The following is a 21965-nucleotide window of genomic DNA, read 5'->3' as shown; positions in this document are numbered from 1 at the left end:
GAAAAGTTTTCAGCCCAACCAACCAACTTCCTTAATTTTGAGCATTATTTTGCCACTGTAGCTGAAAAGAGTGTTATCTAATTTCATCAAGGGCCAATTTGCAGAAACAAAATTCTGTTTTTTTCACATTGTTTCAGATCATTGATTGAACCATATCCATGTAATTTCCTTCTTGGCTGGGCTGAGAACTTTTCAGCACCCCCTGATATATGTGCATTTTTCAGTACTCTCTAAATGTGTACATAGGGGCAATCCCCAGATTCTATATATAACACCCAACTTTGTGAGCACATTGGAGATGTACACGCAAATAAATTGATATTAAGGGGGGGGATTCATCATAGGGGCTATTTTCACACATTAATGGATTTAGCATTCATTAATGATTAGTGCACGTTAAACACAAAGTTGCCCATTATATTTTTGTGGGCATCTTTGCATTTAGCATGTACTAATCGTTAGTGTGCACTAAATTCAATAGTGCATACTAACAGAGTTAGCACCCCTGATGAATTCCCCCCTAAATGGCAGTCTTAAAATTTTGCATGTACATCTCAATGTATGTTAGTCTATAAAGAATGGTACCTAACTTCAGTTGGGCATATCTGAAAAGGGGGTGTGACAAGGGGGCACCAACATTGACATCTGCTCAAAAGTTAGGAATGGAATTCATGCCGAATGCTATTCTATAAAGGGTGCCTTCCCATGATATGAGGGATATTCAAAAAGTTTCCACACTTGCTTTTTAAAACACTATTTATTATATATCTCAAAAGCAAATTACCTGCAAGGTGATCTGGCTTGCCTGCCTAACTAGTCACATGACATTCTACGACACGCCCTCTTACCACTTCTCCCGCCCAAACCATTTCCCGCAAAAATATGAAAGAGTGGAAACTTTTTGAGGACCCCTCGTAGAATAGGGCTTAGCCCTCAAGTTTCTCGATGCCATTTATTGAATTCCTTCCCAAATGTGTAAGAGGACTCTCCTACAGCTGAATTAAAGCCAGTGGCTTGGAACTTGGAGTCTGAAGTGGTTTAAATTAACATTCCCAACCAAGTACTGTTGAATGTGTTCTTACCATTACAGCTGTCAATTAGCACCTGAACTAATGAAGGTGATTACGGTAACCAGAACTTCCTCCATTTCTGTCACAATACCCAAAAGCATTTTCAACATTTCTGAAAACTTGGTTTGTAGGTGTATCACTCGGGGCACACCTAGCTAATCAGAGTTATAGGATACCCACAATGAATATGTATAAGATAGATTTGCATACAGTGGAGGTAGGGCATGCAAATTTCATATGCGTTTTCCTCATGGATATCCTGTAAACCTGATTGGCTAGGTATGTCCCGAGGTCTGAGTTGAGACCCCTACCATAAATGTTTGTTTACTTTTCAAAGTTTGAACATAGTGACAAAGGCCTAGACGAACAAAAGTCAGTCTGTACTACCGACTGGATCGCTGTTGGCCGATTCTCTGGCCAATTTTTGCCGAGCGACTGATGCACAACCGCGTTTACATGCAAATTATTTGAGCGGACACGCGTGCATATTGATGCGATGTACACACATGCATGTTGTGCGTAGTTCATAGGTGTGGTTTATTTGCATGCATCATCGGCATTCGTCAGAGGTGTTGGTTGCAAAGCATTGTCGTAAAAAAATGCGATATAAGGAATGCCAGAAGAGATTTTCCTTGCTTTGGGAATTGTTGGTGGTAGGTGTTGAAGCTGTTGGACGGAGCTGTATAGATATCCCATGATGCTCTGCCGCTTCTTGTGCCATGAAGCGCAAAGCAGACAATGCGACCCCGTGACATCACAACCATGTGACCATCGAGCCTATAAGGAGGGGGTGGGGCAGTGTGGTTGCAGTTAACTACAGGTAGCATAAAAAGAGGATGTTATATATAGTGATGGCCCTACTCATTGGTATTTTTTGGAAAGAAAAGATTTGTGATCACCCCCATCCCTTGCATTTTTTTTAACGGGCATGCATTGAACAGAACTTGAACACACACTTTAAACACACGCGCTCACAATGTGCATATGATACAAGCATATAGCACACACATAAGTTCTTGTGCATATCTATATTGTTTTTTTTAATATTTTTTATAGCATAGTATAGTTTTTTAATCATTTTTATAGCGTCACTGTATAAGTTTGATACTGATTCTATTACTTTTTCAGGACACAAGAGTCGGCAAGGATAGTGAGCGACTGGTCTTCACCAATCGCTTTTTTGGGGATTGGCAAACCCAAACGGTATCACTTCTTCTGCTTGAAACCTTTTTGTGCATCGATCGCTTGCCTACTTTGCATGGCATTTCAATCCTAATCTCCTCATTAGCATGATCGGAGATTGAGTGAGCACTTAAAGAAACAGAGCGGAAAGCAGTTTTGTGCATCGGGTCAGTGAGTCTGATCCAATCGATTGCTAGACGATTATTAAGTTTTGAACATCCCCCAGAAAGTGAAATGAGGGCAGATAACCAGTAAGCTACTTCAGTCTACCTGGCTGTCCTTCTCCCTAGTTTATACCCTGCTTCCCCATAACTTCTCAATCCTGTTCTTATCACTCCCTCTGTAATCTGACCAAGTATCTTTAAGGTCTGAATCTTTAATTTGACAAAATAAGGGAACTCTAAATTTGTAAGAATAAAGATTGATTTTGAAGAAACAAAAGGAGAAGTTTTTACACTGAACCTATAAACTATATTTTAAAAAGAATGAATAATCCCATAATGTTTGGGGTTTTTTAAACAGCCATGATTTACCAAAAATGTGGAAAAGCAGAATCATAGAGACCCCTTTTATCAAACTGCAATAGAAAGGTTTTTTACCGCAGCCCAGTGAGGTAAATGCTCCAACACTCATAGGAATTGAATGAGCTTCGGATCATTTATCTCGCCAGCCCAGGTGGCATATATATTCTTTCCTGTTCATCAATGTTTTTATTGATTATATACCCATCAAAAGGGCTGGCATAACAGGGGGTGCCAGTATTTGGGAGTCACCAAAAGCTGCTATAAGCTCTTCTCTATTAACTTCGCTGCATTGGCCTCTCTGTGCTGCATGGCTCAGCCGTTTAGCTTTAAGCTGTGTGATGCAGAAAAGAACTTACATGCAGGTCTCATGAGACTGGAGACTGAGAGACTTGCATTGGAGTTTCTTCTTGCACCAGGCCACAGCAGAGGTAGCATGGGGTGATTGTGGTGGTGGTGATCATCATGATGATGGCAGGGACCCGGGGTAGGGGGGACACTGATTTCTAATTTGCAGGAGCATGCCAGGAACTCACAGCAGCCATTCTGGATATGTGATCTGCACGGGGTAGGAGCGTAGGAAGATTGCTCCTGCCCCTAAAGACCGCTAGACCACCAGGTAAGGTCCAGGATGCCGGGGGGAAGGCGAGAGGGAAGCAGGGGTGGGTCAGAGTTGGCCCAAAAGTTATTCACAAATTTTCAATATTCGCAGCCTGGCTCTGCCCCTAACACCCGCGAATATTGAGGGAGGAGTGTACACACACACACTCTTTATGCCAGGCTCTTTGTAATGTGTCGTTTGAATTTACAAACAAATTTTATAATTATTTTTTTCAGGGGAGGGTGAAAAGGCCTCCCTCTCTCCAAATTAATACACATAAGGTTGGTTTACTTGTGTTAAAAAGTTTCTATATGCATTAATCAAATTTTGCATAAACTAATTTCTGAAATAAACTGAAAAATGCTCAAAAATGATAGAAATTTTTTTTTTTGTGCATACCCCTATTTTTTAAAAATAAAAACAAAAGATTCTCATTGGCAATATAATGATTAATTTTTTTTTCTCTTACGCAGCATTTCACTTTACAAATCGCTCAGTTATGAAGCTTGTACAAAACACATTCTGCTATTCAGGCACAAAACCAACATTTGTTGTGCAATTGTACAAAAACTATAAAATCCATTCAAAAACAAAAACCTTGAGAGAGAACTGGCCATACTGTACATGCTTCAAAGGTTTAACCTGTATATCTGGATCATATTTTGCTTCCTTTGCTGCAGCACAGTTTGTTATTTGGAAAGAATTCTTTCTTCTTTAAGGACTTTTTCCAGGATTCGCTTCTGCAGCTCTTTTCACTGCTTCCAGTCACTGAATAACCATTACATTTGCCTTTACATTCAAAAGCATGGTCCTCCTTTGTAAGCTCACAGTCTATAATGCTGCCACCTTCTCCCGTTTCATTAACTGCAGTCCCATCCTTTGGTGGTGTTCTTTCCTGATTTTGTGATCTGGCATTATTAATGAATATCTCACGTGCTGCTATCTGGTCACTGTTTTGATAAACGGCATCACTACTCAAGCCATCATCCAGCTGCTGTGAGCAACCTGGCATGGATGAAAAGTTGGAAGAGGAGGAAGATGAAGACGGATTTCCCCCATTAGCATTAAGAGATAAGGGTACGTTCAAGTACTGACTGCTACATTCTTGATAAAAGCAACAGGTGTGAAAACTACACTCTTCTTTTGCCATCCGAAAACGTTTCCTATAAGGACAGTTTGGCGTCATGAACCACTCCTGAGCTGAAGCTCCTCCCAAAGCGCAAGCCGAAAAGCACCAGTTATTCTGCATTATAATTTCTCCATGGATCCTTTTCATCAAATTGTTTATGAGGACAGATCTTCGTAGGAATACTTCGGGGTCATCAATAAATTTTAGTTTTTCCAGAGACAGATAAAGTACATGGGCCCGCTCTTCAAATATGGAGATGGTCTGTAGCACAAAAAACATTTGGGAAAGAAAAAAACAGAGAAAGGATTAAAATGAATTACTTGTAATTAGAGGCAAAATCAAGTCCCCTATAAAAGATGTGTAGACTACTGCATGTGCAAAAACTTAACAAACGTTAACACTGCTAGAGATCCTCAGCCTAATATGTGGTCTTCTATTTAAAAAGCCCTATTATGTTTCGGGATAAGTTCATTGTGCCTTCATGTTGCATATTTGGAGATAATTATAATATTGTGGAAAATCTAAAAAAAATTGTTTAAACACAAACACTAGCTTTTGCAAAGCCACAGTACAGGTTTTTACCGCAGGCTGGTGAAGTAAATGCGCCGTTGCTCTTAGAATTCCTATGAGCGTTGGAGCATTTACCTCACCGGCCTGCAGTAGAAACCTCTACTGCAGCTTTGTACAAGGAGCCCAATAAAGCCTATTATACATTGAACAAAGATATCAAAATGAAGACATGTTCATGAGTAGTTGCTCCATTCTACAAGCCCAAATGTCCGCCACTACAATAGTCCCCAAGTTTGCAGGTCACATATATATTTAGGTACAGAGGGTGTTTCTATGTTCTATGTCCTCACATATTTGTACTGAAATGAAAGAGTTAAAGTGAGAATTGATCCTGGGCCCAAATGTTCACTGTCCACTACACTGGCCACTAGGCTACTCCATCCACTTGCCTGCTGCTTTCTTAGGAATGGCCATAATATCTGGAGCTATCAGTGAGCCACTGTCACATCTTTGGGGATGGGAGGGCGTCAGTGACCACTGGGGGATTAGGAGGGGGGCATGCCTTAATCCCTCCAGTGGTCAGCTGGTCAATTAGAGCACTTTTTTCTGACTTAGGGCTCCTTTTACAAAAGGTGCGCTAGCATTTTTAGCGCATGCACCGGATTAGCGTGCGCTACCTGAAAAATTACCGCCTGCTCAAGAGGAGGTGGTAGCGGCTAGAGCACCTTTGTAAAAGGAGCCCTTAGTCATGACTAAAATAGGTCCAGATAGAAACCTACTTCCTTTTTTTGTCCTGAGCCTTTTTTTCTGATCTGTTATTGCTGAAACATGTTCAGACTGTAAGCCTGCCCAAAACAAGCCTACAACACACCCCCTTGCTATTTCAAAAATGTCCTAATTCTGCCTTTTTGAAAATTGCAATTTAGAGGTTTGGGCTGCTTTGTGCTGCTGTTGAGACATTTTTCTCTTTTGAAAATGAGCACCATAGTAACTCTAAAAGAGAGGAAGAGACAGCGGATGGTATAAATGGGCAGGCTGGATAGGCCATATAGCCTCTATCTGCCATCATTTTCTCTATTTCTTTACTTGTGTAAGTTCTGATAAATACACTTGTAAGTGGTAGTATTGCAACGTAAACTTAAATCAATAATTGGGATTACTGTATTTCAATGTGTAATAAGCTTCCAGCATTAATAAGTTTCAAATTTTATTTTAGTTTGATGGATCGCTTATTTAGTTTTACTACATGAGGTTCAAAATTGATAAAAATATAAACATATATTTAGACATACAATTTAAAATTTAAAATAAAAGCACCTTTAAAAAGAACTTTTTTAATTATTTTTAAAACGACTCAAGTCATTTTCCTCTCTATTCCAAAGCTGCGGTGCCATCACTGAAAACATATCATGTTGTCGTGTTCCAATAACTTTCAAAGAGGGGACTACTATAAGCTTTTGATTAGTAGACCGGAGAGAACACGAAATGCTATAAGAGATAAGTAATTTACCAATAAATTGAGGTTCATTAGTAGAAAGGGTTTTGAATACTAAAAGTAAAATTTTGAAGGTAATATGATGGTTAATTGGAAGCCAATGAGATTTAGTCCTTTACAAAGCCGTGCTAGCGTTTTTAGTGCCGGCCGAGGCGGTAACAGCTCAGAAGATCAAAGGAATTCTATGAGCATCGGAGCTGTTACGCCCCGGCTGGCACTAAAAACGCTAGCATGGCTTTGTAAAGGAGAGGGTAAATGAAGCTACTATCATACATTTCACTAACCACAATCACCAACAAATAATTTTTTAAAAAAAGCTTCTTGTTACAATATTATTCATTTATTCTAAATTATTATATATATAAAACCCCCTGAGAAAAACATCATTCACAAGGTCCTATTGAAATCGATATATGTTCAAAGTTTTGCCCTATATAAATGCACACTGTCTTTCGCTGCTACAATAAAAATGATGAGTGATCCAATCCCAATAAGATTAATATCTTCAAAAGGAATACCATTTAATGTTTGCACATACAATATATCAATTTCAATAGGACCTTGTAAATGATGTTTTTCTCAGGGGGGTTTTATATATATAATAATTTAGAATAAATGAATAATATTGTGGCAAGAAGCTTTTTTTAAAAAAAATTGTTTGTTAGTGATTGTGGTTAGTGAAATGTATGATAGCTTCATTTAATTAGTAGGAGTTTTGTAACATATACATGTCTGTCACTATTTACATGCATAAGTGCTGGATTTCACAAAACTACACACAGAAGCCAGTTAAGGAACTGACTAAAATAACTGCTCTTTTTAAAACTTTTGAAGTAACTACAAATTGTTCTCTCAATTCCTGGTGGGAGCGAAAGGCAGGTAGCTGGTACTGGTAGAAGACTCTCCAGATTAACGTTTCAAAGGCATAAGAACGTAAGAAATTTTTATTTTTTTTAAAAAGAAAAGAACAAAGAAGAAAACAGCGATTCGTGACAAAAATAACACAAAACCGCGGTCGAAGAAAGGCACAAGTGAAAATACTTCACGCAGAGAGTCGAAGACGGACTTCTCGGCTCTGCGGAAAAGTAAGAACTGAGAAGACACGCCCTGCGGCTGGGCGGGAAGGCACTTGCGCATGCGCGGTGTGGGCGACTCGAAACTTCGAGTTTCTTCAAGCAAGTCTGCTTGTGAGGCGTCCGCATCGAGGCTCCGTCGGATGACGTCACCCACTTGTGAGAATACCTGCCCTCTTGTCCTGGGATACATAAGGTACCTATAATAAATGTAAATCGCTTTGGTTGTACTACAAAAAGGTGGTATATCAAATCTATGACCCTTTACCTTCTGTTTAATAACCATACAGCTCCATACATTTGAGTGAAATGCATCAAAGCAACTTTCAAATAAAATAAAATAACTATTAGGGGCATAATCAAAACATCCAAATGTCCAAAAAAGTGCTTAAGTCAGCAGCTGAACGTTTTTAATTGCCAAAACATCCAAATGCCAATAATCAAAACTCATTTCCTGGAAGTATAGCAAGATATTTCACTTGCTGTGCATACAGAGTAAAGGGCATGTTGGGAGGCATGATAAAGGTGGGCTTTGGGTGGGCTTACACTTGGACATCCTGCAGCTATAATCAAACATTTTGCAGGATGTCCTGGATGGAGCTTAGAGGTTTCAAGTTAGACCTGTTTTAGAAACATCTAAGTGCCAAAAAGGTGCCCAAACTGACAGATAAACACTGGAGGGATTAACTACTGACCCCCCCTACACTCCCCCAGTGATCACAGATTCCCTCCCACCCCACAAACATCTGAATTTAAAAGTCTATACCTATCTGTAGAATGGTAACATCTCCTTTAAAATGTACATCGCTGCGTACGCCTTTCAGCACTATAGAAATAATAAATAGTAGTAGTCCTATGGGAAAGCCTACTAGAGCATCCCACAGGTGTCTTAAGTAGGTTAGTGAGTGGGCTAGTGAACCTTAGAGAGGAGAAGCCAGACCCATAATGCCACTCTACCCACATTTATAGTGGAAAGTTTGAGCCCACCAAAATCCTACTCTACTGCCATATAGATACCATATAGATACCTAGGTAGCTAGGTGGGTATAGTGAGTTTTAGGAGAATTTGGGGGAGCTCACCACAACATTTAAGGGAGTTATGGTGAGATGTATAAGTGGCACCCTTTATGTGAAGTTCACAGCAATGCCCTCCTCTAAGGTGCTCTTTGTCAGCACGAATATGGGGCCAGTCCATCAGAATGCTGATTCCTCCCAAATCTAAATGCAGTTCATTTGGACGTTTCCAATTTGGATGATAGTTTGGTAAAAAATGGGGTACAACTTTGGACATTCTGGTGGTCTAGAAGTCCCAGTTACCTAGACGTTTAAGTAGATGATTTTCAAAAAAATATATTTGGATGTTTAGCGGTTTGGGTTTAAAAAATGGCCTTTTATGTGCTTCTAATTTGGACATTTTGCTTGAAATATACAAATTGGACTTAGATCTTTGTTTTGAAAATGCCCTTCTATGTATTTGTAACTATGATCTAACTGTATTAATAGCTGTACTCATTTACCTGTACTAGCAACCCTATTGAATGTCCATGTCAAACTGTCCATTGTAATTTCCTGGATAACTGACCCAACCTCTTGTAATGTAATCCGACCTTGAACAAAATAGGTAAAGGCAGAATAGAAAACCTGAATAACCTAGCATAACATAAAAGGCCAGCATGTAATATTAAGAAATGTCAGATGAAAAAAAAAAATGTTCCATGGGAGGGGGAAGGGGGAACAGTAATGTTTGGCTGCCCAAATCATCTGATGTTATTTTAATTGTAATATACTGTAATAGCAAAACAATGACAACAGTTTTATGTCTGATAAGTGACCCATTTTCCAGTATTTAGAAAGCACATTTCTGGAACAAGATCAGCCCACACTTAGAGAATTTAGAAGACTTAACAAAAATGAATATTAAAAACCACACATACTTTATGAGTGCAGCTGTTGAGCGGTGGGTGAAAATCCTCTTCTACATATTTCCTTTTAAAGTACGTGATCTTGGAGGTCGTTACTGGATTCGAAATTCCCCTGTAATGCGAGTCTGCAGCAATAAATCAGATGTGACACATGACATGTGGTTCGCCCCACATACAGAATTCACTTCAGTTCCTTTCTCATGCTGGGTAACAAGGACACATAATGATGCCCTTGTGATGAGCACAAAGAAAGGTTTGTCGTTAAAATTATACCTGGTGTTGACTTACAGGATGGGAAACTCTGCAAAAGAGCTGACTTGGTCATTCCACCAGACAGACTGGTAAGCAATAGCTTTTTAGAGTTTCAGGCTACAGAATACGTCATCATTTACTGAGGCTTCAATTCAGTGAAAGGTGAACAAAACATGGTGCTTCAGAGTTTAGTCCTGAACACAAAGTCTACCTCTAACCACCAGCCTGAAAAGATTTTGCACAATAGAAGAAAAAGCAATTAAATGGCGGTAACTTCAGATACAATCAGCCATTTACATGATGCACAAATTTCATGAAACTAAGGCCCAACTGTTTACCAAAGTCTTCATTCTAGTTTTAGCTACTTGATCAACCATTCGTAGCTGTGTGATCTACAGTGAAATAAGTGGGGGCCCAATAGCCCTGTGACTCTGTTGTCATATGTGATGACTGGGTCTGAGACATGTTGAGGGAGGAGACAAAGGGAGGGGGGGGAAGCTCTCAATCTCTGCATAGCTGGAACATCTGACCAGCCTTCATCAATTGCACACATACACCGAGTTCCAGAAGAATCCATAGTGTTTGGCCCCTGGTCTCTAAGTCTGTCACTGCAATAGCTGGACTGGACCGTGGAGACAGGTATAATTAAAAAAGAAAAGTGTTGGCAGGAGGGAATGCAGGGAAACACCAGATGGTTGTGAATGAATCAAGGATTAGTTCCAGAACGAGCTAGAAAAGTGCAAAGTGCAGTGAGAAATTGCCAGTCCACCTCCCCCACCAAATTAAAAAGAACTACATTATTTTTTCAGCTAATTGCTTATAGGTGCTTCCACACCACAGATACTATTGCTGAGTAACTTTTCCTATGAAATCATATATGTACATATATGTAGAAAAAGCAGAGTGCTGGATATACAAGAAGCAGGGGAGGACTGAGAGAGTATTAGGGTTAGTGCTGTTTTTCTCCTGTTTATCCAATGAACTCTATTTGAATTTGTTTGAAGATATTTTATTGGTATTTGTTGGTTAAAACCTAAAATCAGAAGCCTTAAATATAATGGCTGAATAAAGTACATATTTGACTATCTAGAATTGGATATCATACACTGATAATGCAATATTAAACTTGAAAACAAACATAAAATAAAACTGCGGCCATGCTAGGGGAAAGAAAGACCTTTCAATAAGAAACAACAGAAGTATTTTAATGAGTAACATATGCAGTCTTCTAACTGAAAGACAAAGCGGGCACCATATTTATTTTGATAGTCATTCTATTTCAGGCCTCTTGATCAGAAATTCAATCATGAGAATTTAATTTACAGCACTCTGCAAACTAGGTCTGGATTACTTTAACATCACCCCTTCCTAATGATGTAGATAGCATCCACAAACCAGGCACATTGGCTCTTTTGTTCCTGTATGATGTAACAATATAGTTTTGCAGTGGTCCAGGACGATATTAGAATAGAACCTGACAAATTCAGCAGGTCTGCTCTTCCTCAAAACGGAGAAACTCATGTTGTCTATTAAAGGAAACTCCCATCTGTTTCTTTTCAGAGCCCCTTCCCAGAAAGGCATGTGCCAAGAAATAACTGCTTAGGCAAACAAGTCCCAGTACTGAGTTTATTCTGACTCAACTTTGCATCAGAATATTTACTTCTTGGTTGGTAAATTAAAAAAAAAAAAAATCAAATGTCAATAATAAACACAGCCTGTGTACCCTCATTAGATTATTTCTTTCTTGCAGGTCTAATTTAAGGTAAGCATGAGGGTGATGTCGTGTCCCCCCCCCCAACCACCAAATGTTGCTGGCTCTAATATTGAATGGGACCCCTCCCCCTATTGCCAATATGACTTGGTGGCTCCAAACTTTGCTGCTGTTCTTGCTCTTTTAGAAGAGAACCAAATTGGGAATCTTGGGCAGCCAGCATGCCACTATATAGGAGAGGAAGGGAGTACCTGGCAGGGAGGTCCAGGCTCTGCTGTCTGTGCGCCGCTGAGGGAGCGAAGCAGGGTAACACTCAGACTCCCAGAGGTTCTGGTATTCAGGGATCTCCGCAGCTCCTTCCGAAACAATGGGGTCACAAAATCTATTCATGGACAGGACCAGTGTCATCTCGTGCACCTTCAGATCTGCAACAAAAACCACAGACTACGTGTCAAAACAGGCAGCGGCATTCCCCAGGGACCATCTTCAAATCGCAAACATTCCAGGTGCATTACAGCAATCCTAGAAAAACAAGGGAGCAGGAATATCCAGACAGCCCTAAAACTTCACGTTCTCATTTGAATTTTTTTGCTGCCTGACTGCTCTTCAAAAATTTGATTCACCTGTCACATTTACAATACCGTTCAGGATTGTATCTTCATCTCCTCTAGTATGCTGCCCCTGCAGATATTTGCTATGTATCACTAATTGAAAGTTATTTTTTTTATATCTTTAGAAGGAAAACTTTAATAAAGATACAGCAGTGCTCACAAATTCAAATATCAGTTCTTCTCTCTCATCCTGTCTGGTGTCATCGCATCTTATTTTGTATTGTAGGCATCTCAGCAGATGTTTGTCGTCCAAACTGAAACAAGAGAGAGCCTTGGTAGCTGCTTCCATGAGCCTGCTCAGACAAAACTGGATCTGCTTCCAGTCAAAACACTGGGATTAAGACACAGAACTGGCTCCTGTTTCAAGCCGAGCTTAGGTCCCACAGGAGCCAAATACAACACGAATGGAGCAGACAGAATATTAAACAGGAACTGGGGCTTCAGGGCTAGGGATCTGGTTCCCTATACTCACTCCTCCCTCCCCAGCTTTCCAGCCTTTCCTCTTCTCCTTTCCTGATCTGCATGTTTTCACTCTGCAGGGACTGACCAATGCGCTTTACTTTCCCCAGCCGATTTATTCCAAAAGAGGACAGTAAAATTAGCCCAGATCCCCCACTGATAAGGCACAGACTTAAGAATGCATTTTCTGGGTATAATAGGTGAACCAGGCAAGAGTAACAGAGAGAGGATGGTAAAAAAAAAAATCAGTCAACCCTGATATCACAGAGGAGTGGAACTGAAGAAAATGACATCCAAATACATAAACAGAGCTGATGTTGGGGGGCAGGGACAACCAGGGAAGTTGCCCTGGGCTCCCATATCATACAGGGCCCCAAACCTGCCCTAGAATGCCTAACACCCTGTACTAGGGTTACCATATGGCTCCAGAAAAAGGAGGACGGATTGAGACATCTAGGTTTTACTTCTATCGAAAGTAATGGAAGTAAGGAGGACAGAGACATCTGGGGTTTTACTTCCATTGCTTTCAATGGAAGTAAAACCCAGATGTCTCAATCCGTCTCCCTTTTTCTGGAGCCATATGGTAACCCTAGTTGAAAGTAGTTCACAAAACAAGACACATGTGGGGTCTTAACCCCTCACTCTTTATAGAGAGTGAGTAATTTTAGAGGAAACACCATGGAAAATTATATTTTGTTGTTTTATTTTAAAAGTTAACAAGAACAAGGTGGAGTGGAGACCAGTCTCGGGATTTTGTTGTGTTCTCTTTTTCCTCACGTTCTATCTCAATGAAATCTTAGGATCTACAATGTTTATAAACCTTCATTTGCAACTAATGAGGGGAACTGCGACTTACCCCTTCCCACTGCCAATAATAAATTCCCCCAAACACCCCCACTTCTTCCACAAATAACTCTGAACAAGATTACTTAACATATACAAAATGCAACCACCAAGAAAGTACTATATATATATATATATATGGTCTTGCTCTAGACCACAGCTTCGTTTATTGCATAATTAATGGAGGATGGGACTTGATATACTGCTTCTTCAGTGTGATTTACACAATCAAGGTTTAAATGGGGCAATGAAGTGTTAAGTGGCATGCCAAGACTCACAAGGAGCTGCAATGGGGATGGAATTTACAACCTCAGGATGCCAAGGCAACTGCTTGAAACACTAAGCCACTCCTCCACATCAAATAATAAATATTCCATACCTAAGCTGAATAAAACACAAATATCATTTAAGTACCTGTCCAATGAAAATCTGACTCCCCCCACCCCATCTCCAAGCTAGGATACCCAAGCCCCGCCATGTTCAGCTAGAGTTTAGGGAGCAAGCACAGACCCCCATGCCCTACAAGTGAGTCAAATGGCCCAAAATGATATACCTTGATTTTAAGAGCCTGATAAAATTAAGGTTATACAACAGCACTTAGCTTGGGTGTACCGCCAGATGTGACAACACAGAAAATTAAACACACAAAGTCGGCGCACAAGTAAAAACCAAGAAAAACAAAAAGGCCAGCCACCTTCAAGGAGCAGGAACCAGACCTGATTCTCACAAGGAGAAGGCTTGAATGAGGACACCAGCCCATCAATCCAGCAGAAGAGTTATTGCAGAGAGGCCACATTCAAAGGTAAATCTCGATTGTGAGTTGCCTCTTTAAATTTCCTCTCCCCCCCAAAAAAAAAAATTTAAAAAAAATCCCTGTTGTAGCATCCAACCTAGAGAACAGCTTCACAGTCCCCTGTTAATAGGCATCCTCAGAACAGGCCCTTGGCTTTAAAACAATGGGGAAAAGGAAGAGATCACCCAAAATCATATACAGTACAGGAATGAGAAAGAAAAAATCACGTATCCAATCTAATACCCTTTTCAATGAGAAGAGTATTAGATTGGAAAAGGAAGAGATCCCCTTCTTTCCCTCCCTTATACACAACCATCTCGAGTCAAAGGCCACAGACTGTGATTCCTTCTTCTGCTTGGTGCACATACACCCTGAATGTAGCCATTAGGCATCAGTGCACCCTAAGAAACCTTCACAGCCATTGGAGTATGTGTGCACATTAGCTCGAGCTGGGAACAACTTTACAAATGTAATCCATGTTTACAGTATGTACTGCCACTGTTTTACCAGAACAGCTCAATAAGATGGAGCAGATAAGTAGGCTAATGTTTAAAGCAGCAGACTGAGAAACAGGAGGCCCAGGCTCAGCACCAATACTTGTGGCCTTGGGAAAGTCATTAACCCTCCACTGCATCCAGCAAAGTAAGCCTGCACCCCAGTAACAAGAGAAGGCAACAGCAAAGTTAGCCTGCACCACACTTAACAAGAGAAGGCAACAGCACATCTTTCCTGAGTAATGCTGAGAAAGCCACAAGAGGGGGCGTGTCACTGTGTGGTTCCCAGGAGTCAGTTTGGCTCAGGGGCACATCTGGATCTGGATACTGAGCATTTTCCCTAAAACTATCGTGCATACTGGGGCGGGCTGTTCTTATTACTGAATTTCTTTAGCTTTATGGTTTGTGACCTTCTACTGTAACCCACTTGTATCCCATGTACTGACAAAATGAATCTTTAATGTAAACCACTTGCATCCCATGTACTGACTAAACGTATCTTTATTGTAAACCATTTCTATCCCATGTACTGTCAAATGTATCTTTATTGTAAACCGCTTCGAACTTCACGGTATAGCGGTATATAAGAAATGAATTATTATTATTATTCTAGTAAGAAAAAATAAGACAAAGCAACAAGTTTTGTCTTTCTTTATGGGAGGGCGAGAGATGAGCTCTGAGCAGCACATTCCATAACAGCGGTACCTGGAGTGGCCCGCCTCCTGTTCCTTAACACCCCTCTAACTAACCCCAAGAAGACAAAACACACCTTAGTTGGTAAATACCTGGCCGCAGCCCTGTTTATTGAATAATAACATATTCAAGAATTCAACATAATTAAATATACATAAGTTAACATCCAAACCAAAACATTGACAAACCCCATAACAATGGTATCACCATTGTTACCTGATCCCGAGCTACCCTCCGAAGTAATTGGCCCCCGACCCCGCCATCCAAGCTAGGGTCTGAGGGGTGGCATGTCCCACACATGCCCCATTATCCAGGGTCAACCGACCCACCGGGCACGGCTCCCAGCCGGCCCACCGCTCATCCCTTGATGAGCCCCAGTAGCGAGTAGCTCGGGATACCGCCCCCATCCATCCCACGCACCCCAACCTAATGGGCGGGCGGGTGGGAACACAGTCTCGGAGGACCAAAAGGTTTGAGTCCTCCGAGCATGCTCCCTTTGTACCCCTCCCTCCCACAATCCTCCTCGGCTGCGACGCCCCGAGAGGCGGAAGTGGTCCTGCGACCACGAACCGCCCCCTCCCCCCCGCTCTCTTTCTAACTAGCCCGACGGGCGCCTCGGCGGGCCACCCAGCCCCGCGTTAGGGGCGCCCGTCGAGACTAGCTCTCGGGCTTGCTTATAACAGCGGTACCTGGAGTGGCCCGCCTCCTGTTCCTTAACACCCCTCTAACTAACCCCAAGAAGACAAAACACACCTTAGTTGGTAAATACCTGGCCGCAGCCCTGTTTATTGAATAATAACATATTCAAGAATTCAACATAATTAAATATACATAAGTTAACATCCAAACCAAAACATTGACAAACCCCATAACAATGGTATCACCATTGTTACCTGATCCCGAGCTACCCTCCGAAGTAATTGGCCCCCGACCCCGCCATCCAAGCTAGGGTCTGAGGGGTGGCATGTCCCACACATGCCCCATTATCCAGGGTCAACCGACCCACCGGGCACGGCTCCCAGCCGGCCCACCGCTCATCCCTTGATGAGCCCCAGTAGCGAGTAGCTCGGGATACCGCCACAGGCCTTCCTTTGTACCCCTCCCTCCCACAATCCTCCTCGGCTGCGACGCCCCGAGAGGCGGAAGTGGTCCTGCGACCACGAACCGCCCCCTCCCCCCCGCTCTCTTTCTAACTAGCCCGACGGGCGCCTCGGCGGGCCACCCAGCCCCGCGTTAGGGGCGCCCGTCGAGACTAGCTCTCGGGCTTGCTTATTCACAAAACATGCCCAGGCAAGTTTTATCATCAGGGTTCTGCTGCTACTGCCATTCTTCAAGATCTGGGTTATTTACAGAAAGTACTCTGGTTTCTCAAAAAGGAAAAGGGACATATAGGCTTATAATCACATGATCAAGCGCTGTAGTACAATTGTAGGCGGCCTGGCTGTTAAGGAAAACCTGTAAGTGGTAGAGCAGACTGATTACCTTTCAAGTGCTGGCATCACTTCAATCACAGAGAGTAAAACAGAAGCACTGATTTTGCTTACAAAGAATTCCCTTTTCTGAAAACCTCTTGACTGGATTCCAGTAGCACCAGACCCCCTTTGCCCTTGGTGACTACAAAGAAGCTGCTGGAATCAGGTAGAGCACTGTGCTTCTTTTGGAGCCGGCAGCCTTTTTGCCTAGCACGCTTTTTGTGCTGCAATAAAAGCCACGGAGTCTGTTAGACTGTTCCCTTTACTGCCTTGTAAAGTCAATTACATTTAATAATGACCATATATGGCCAAGGGGCAGGATGCACGTCGCATATTCTGGAGTTATGAGGAGCTTAGTCTACAGTAGGAGACGGACACAAAGGGACCTCATGGGCAGAGGGAAATAGCAAAACGCACGTGGGCAGACTGAGTGGGCTGAGTCACTCTTCTGTCATCTGCTCGTTTGTGCGCCCAGTATGGACCATTCCACGACCGATTTAAATAATGATTCACAATTAAGCCGAAATGTGGAGATATAGGACAAAAATGAGATAGCAAAAGCACTTTTAATTTTTACTAGCCTCTTGATTAGAAAAAGATATTTAATGTTTTTCGAGTGCAAAGTCGTGTTTAGTTATAATCGGTTACAATGCACAAATATCCAGTTGACCCAGTCATAAATAGGGCTACTTCTAATAGGATTAACTTTAAAGATTCGTATTTGTTAAAGAAAGTATACCGTACAGTGCAAAAAAAGAAGCTTTTATGAATGAGAAATAAAAATTTATTTACAGCCTAATATTCCATTTAAAAAAAAGCATTAAAAAGCTAGGACTCCGGGCAAACGGCTCAGAAAAACTGACTAAACTCTCAAAAAACGAATTCACAGGTGCATAAATTGTTAGCAAATCTGAATCTCCCTTTTGGCAAAATGTGCTTCGTGAATCAGAGCTTCATTGCTAAAATAAATATATTCCCGTCTCCTTAGATTCTTTGCTGCTAACATCTTGTCTTCCTTTCAATTCCACTTTTGATACTGATCGAATTTTAATTGTGCGCTAAAAAGCCCTTATATATAGCTCCCAATTTTCAGACAAGCCCTGGGTGCTTTAGTGCTATTCAGGAGTTAACAATCCCCTGCCAAAAACTGGGAAACCCTGAAGCATGAAACCGGTTCCTCTTTGGAGTGGAGTCAGCAGGGGGAGGGGAGGGAAGCCTCCCGCTCGAGTCTAAATAAAAGCTATTTGAACGACGTTCAATAATTAAAAGTGAAACGCAGCTCTCTTCCGTCGTGCTGCGCCCGCGCTCAGCCCAATTTTTGGTTTTGCTCCGCTGCAAACAGGAATTTGTAGCTCTAATTTACCCAAAGGAAGTTGTGTGTGGTGGTGTTTTTTTTTTGTTTTTTTTTAAATTAATACTACAAATCCATGCAGTGTAGCAAAATCGGGAGTGGATCAGGCTGGCAGACGGGATCCTCCAGCTTCCTGTCCACCACCTTGAAAAGATTTCCCCAGACTAAAGGCACAATTTATCCCCCGCCAAAAAAAAAAAAATCACCCGTACAAAACGGAGCCTGTGCCCTCAGGCAAGCATTTCCCGCTCTTTCTACTAATTATGGCCTCATACAGCCTGGTTTTGCACCGGGGGCAGTGGAGTGTTGGATAACAGGCCCTGGGGGGGGGGGGGGTCAAAGGGAGCTATAGTGAGAGCTGAACCCAGTTCCCTATGATCAAGGTCTTCGGCACTAGCCACTGGGGGCTACTCCTTCCGCAGTCCTTTCCCCTGACAATTAGATTCAGCTACAGACAAATCTCGGCATTCCCGCTCGAGCGCGTCTTGCCGATCTCTCACAGCAGACGCCAGACAACATGCCCACGGCCCCTCCCCCCATCCCCTTTTCATCCGGGACCTCGGACGCTGTAAGTCAATGACATGCATCGGAGCAGCAGCAAACAGGCACGCGCGGAGCAGATCCTCAAAAAAAGCAGTCACCCTATAATAGAGATCGCGCTGATATCCGTAAGAAAAGCCGCACGCCAGGCTCTCCCTTACCGCTTGGGGGGGGGGGTCCAGCCTCAGAGGAAGGTACCAGGCACCGAGCTCCCGTGGGGCATTGCTGAGGTCCAAGGCACTTGCTCGCCGACTGTTACGGTAACGACGGGTTTAGGCTAGCCAAGTGAGCGTGTGAAACCAGTAAATCCTGTTTTACATTTCCCTCTGGATTTAATGGAGAGAGAGAGAAAAAAAAAAAAAGCCAACCCGCCCCTAGAGTTGGAGAGTGGATATTAAGGGGAAACTTTAAAATATGAAAAATAGCAAAAACGATAGCTATAATCAAAACCACGAAAAGAGGAACACTACAGCAGCCTAGCTATATAACAAAAGTATGTGCAAGACTCGAGCAGATTCCGTTCAAAAATATCCAACAGAGCTGCCAACATTTCGGCAGAAGCAAGAGGAAAATCAGCAATAAAAATAAAATTTAAGTAGAAGCTGGCAGCTCTCGGCTTCACACTGCATAATACCCGTCAGTGCTGGGCTCCCGCCAGTTAATAAACCAACTTCGAGCCTGCAGGGAGGGAAAGGCAGCGGCCCTGGCCGGGGGCGTGTCAGGTGCCCTCCTCATCTCCCTCTGCCCCCAACCCATCTCTGCAGCTGCCACACAGCCAAAACAAAACGACTGCAAAAGCTACACCTTGCCTTGCAGGACTTTGCTCTGCGCTTTTCCCTCCCTCCCAGGCCAGTCCCCTTAGGGACAATTCTTGCCAATCATTCTCGGGGGTGGGGGGAGGGGGGGATGTCACAATAAGCTCCACCACCACCCCTACAGCGCTAACCCTGCTGCTCCACCTGAGACACCGGCTCCAGCTGCTGCCAGCCCCGAATTTCCTGTTGGCACTGAACCAGTTGTTCGCTATGGAAGAAACGGATATGCTTTTCTCCTCACAGGGTAAAAAAAACAACAACCCATCAACAAAAACAGCCATCCGATTAAGAAAAGAGAGAAGAGGAAGCCTTGCATTTGCAAATATTTGCAAGGCTTCTATTGCCGGGAAAAATTATCTAAGCAGCTTAAATTTCCATATAACGTTTCAATATTTATTGTGCTTCTTCTAGGGCTGTTTTAGACACTAACTCTTTTATTGTTTGCATATATCAAGAAAATGGAATTGTACTATTTGGAGGGATGGAACTGTTAGTAACCTAGCTAGCTTTATTTTAAAATCCATTTATATCATAATGGTACAGAGGTAGTTAGTTGAGCCAAAGGGGAGCAATTCACTATTTGTCAAGGTCCTATGACACAGAATAAAAAGGTCATGCTCAATAAATTAGGCCCGCATATTAATAGTAGCTACCATCAAGTCTCAGTTTAAATTAAAATAATGTTGTAAAATCCAGGATTGAATTATTTTATGCATAAACTGCTATTACATTGTTCTTATCAACCCCCTCCCCTTTTACAAAACTGCAATAGTGGTTTTTAGCGCAGGCCAGCGTGCTGAATGCTCTGCGCTGCTCTTGATGCATCTATCCAGAATACATCTATCCAGTAAACCATATTAACTTCCAACTATTTAATGTATGCTGTTCAATTCATATCTAAACTATAAATTGAATTATTATCCATTCTTTCTGAGAGGAGAGAAACAAGGGAAGATGATATTCTCTTTCTGGGAGGACAGGAGAGGAGACTACATCTTTCTGAGAGGAGTAGAAGACATATCGCTGGGTAAGTATACATTTTGCTCTGAGCTTTGATAAGTTTGGAGATAAAAGCTAGATTGTAGGTTCCCTTATAATATAGACAGTTTAGATCTCAAAATAGCAAACTTGACTTACTTACTCTCCATAGAATAAAAAGCTTTTATAGTTCTACTGTTTTTAAACTTGAACTTTCTGCTAGAGATAGTCTCTGGCAGGCAGAGCAGGGTTTGGCTTAGGGCTCCTTTTACTAAGCCACGTTAGGGCTTTAACGTGCGGAATAGCGCATGCTACATTGCCACGTGCACTAGACCTTAACACTGGCATTAGTTCTAGAAGTGTAGCGCACGGTAATTTCTTGCATACGCTAAAAACGCTAGCGCACCTTAGAAAAGGAGCCATTAGTCTTCATTACCACCCACCCCTAGCTCTTTTCTTTACTTATAGTCTTAATTTGTAGTAAATTATTCTTAGGAAAACAGAAGAACTCTTTATTACATATTCTTATTATATTTCATTACCTTCTAAGAATCAAACACTAAATAAAGCATACAATATAATCCTAAGGCTCTCTACACTAGTCTAATATATTTCTTTTAACTTAATAGGATTTAATTAATCAACTCAATAATAAGATGCAGGCAGTAGTCCAGCAGAAAGAGGGGTGCTATCCAGTCTTTTGCACTGTGTGTCATATGTATGATTATCTCCCAGTTGGCGAGAAGTTATATGTGTGTGCTCACTGCAAACAACTTCTAGCTCTCAGATAACTATTCCGTTCCCTTGAGGCTAGAGTAGCAGACTTGGAGGAACTAAGGGAGACAGAAAAGTACATAGAGACCTACAGGGATGTTGAAGAGATGTCCTACCTCCAGTCTGTCAGCCCTTGTGCTGCCTTGGAGGAGGGAGGTCTCCTAAAAGGAGAGCATCACCATGGTGAAATAGGCAATAATCCTGTAGCCAGGACGAGCCCACCAGGGGATGCAATATCCTCTCACACTGAGGATGTGTCTCCAGGAGCTTCTGCTCAGGAGGAAAGGGTTAGGACAGCTGTTGTACTACTACTACTATTTAACACTTCTATAGCGCTGAAGGGCATACACAGCACTGTACATTTTGACATTAGACAGCCCCTGCTCGGAAGAGCTTACAATCTAACTTGGACAGACACACATGACATAGAGGGTTGGGGATGTAGAGCCCAAAGAGGAGAATTAGGAGTTGAAAGTAGTCTCAAAGAGGTGAGTTTTAACTTGGACTTGAACACTGCCAGAGACGGAGCCCACCCTAGGAATTTAGGCAGTAGTTGGTGATTCAATCATTAGGCATGTAGAGAGCTGGGTGGCTGGTGGGCTTGAGGATCACCGGTGGGCTTGAGGATCACCAGTGGGCTTGAGGACCTCATTCATCACTTAGATAAAATTTTAGA

The 21965-nt window shown here is 42.1% G+C and overlaps 1 protein-coding gene across 11 annotated transcripts in view; it reads right to left on the bottom strand.

Annotated features, from left to right (window-relative positions):
• Positions 1–3808: 3808 nt before the first annotated feature.
• SERTAD4 (SERTA domain containing 4) overlaps positions 3809–21965 on the bottom strand; it is a 29562-nt gene continuing 11405 nt past the window's right edge. Inside the window, exons 1-5 of one of the 11 annotated variants that reach the window (XM_033937200.1) lie at positions 16904–18163; positions 12238–12331; positions 11718–11891; positions 9516–9628; positions 3809–4764 (exon numbers count right to left, since the gene is read on the bottom strand). In XM_033937200.1, coding sequence (XP_033793091.1) covers positions 4030–4764; positions 9516–9628; positions 11718–11874 — 1005 coding nt within the window. In that variant the 5' untranslated portion in view covers positions 11875–11891; positions 12238–12331; positions 16904–18163 and the 3' untranslated portion in view covers positions 3809–4029. Of the gene's footprint in view, positions 4765–9515; positions 9629–9791; positions 9981–11717; positions 11892–12237; positions 12689–16841; positions 18164–18194; positions 18204–18740; positions 18760–18883; positions 19015–19356; positions 19485–19526; positions 19538–21965 lie in introns of those variants that run through there. The other 10 variants (XM_033937207.1, XM_033937204.1, XM_033937201.1 and 7 more) reach the window with 10 other exon arrangements.

Source organism: Geotrypetes seraphini, chromosome 3, assembly GCF_902459505.1.
Source record: "Geotrypetes seraphini chromosome 3, aGeoSer1.1, whole genome shotgun sequence".
NCBI classification, from domain to species: domain Eukaryota; kingdom Metazoa; phylum Chordata; class Amphibia; order Gymnophiona; family Dermophiidae; genus Geotrypetes; species Geotrypetes seraphini.
Note: the sequence above shows the minus strand (reverse complement) of the source record. Positions and strands in the feature narration are given on the sequence as shown.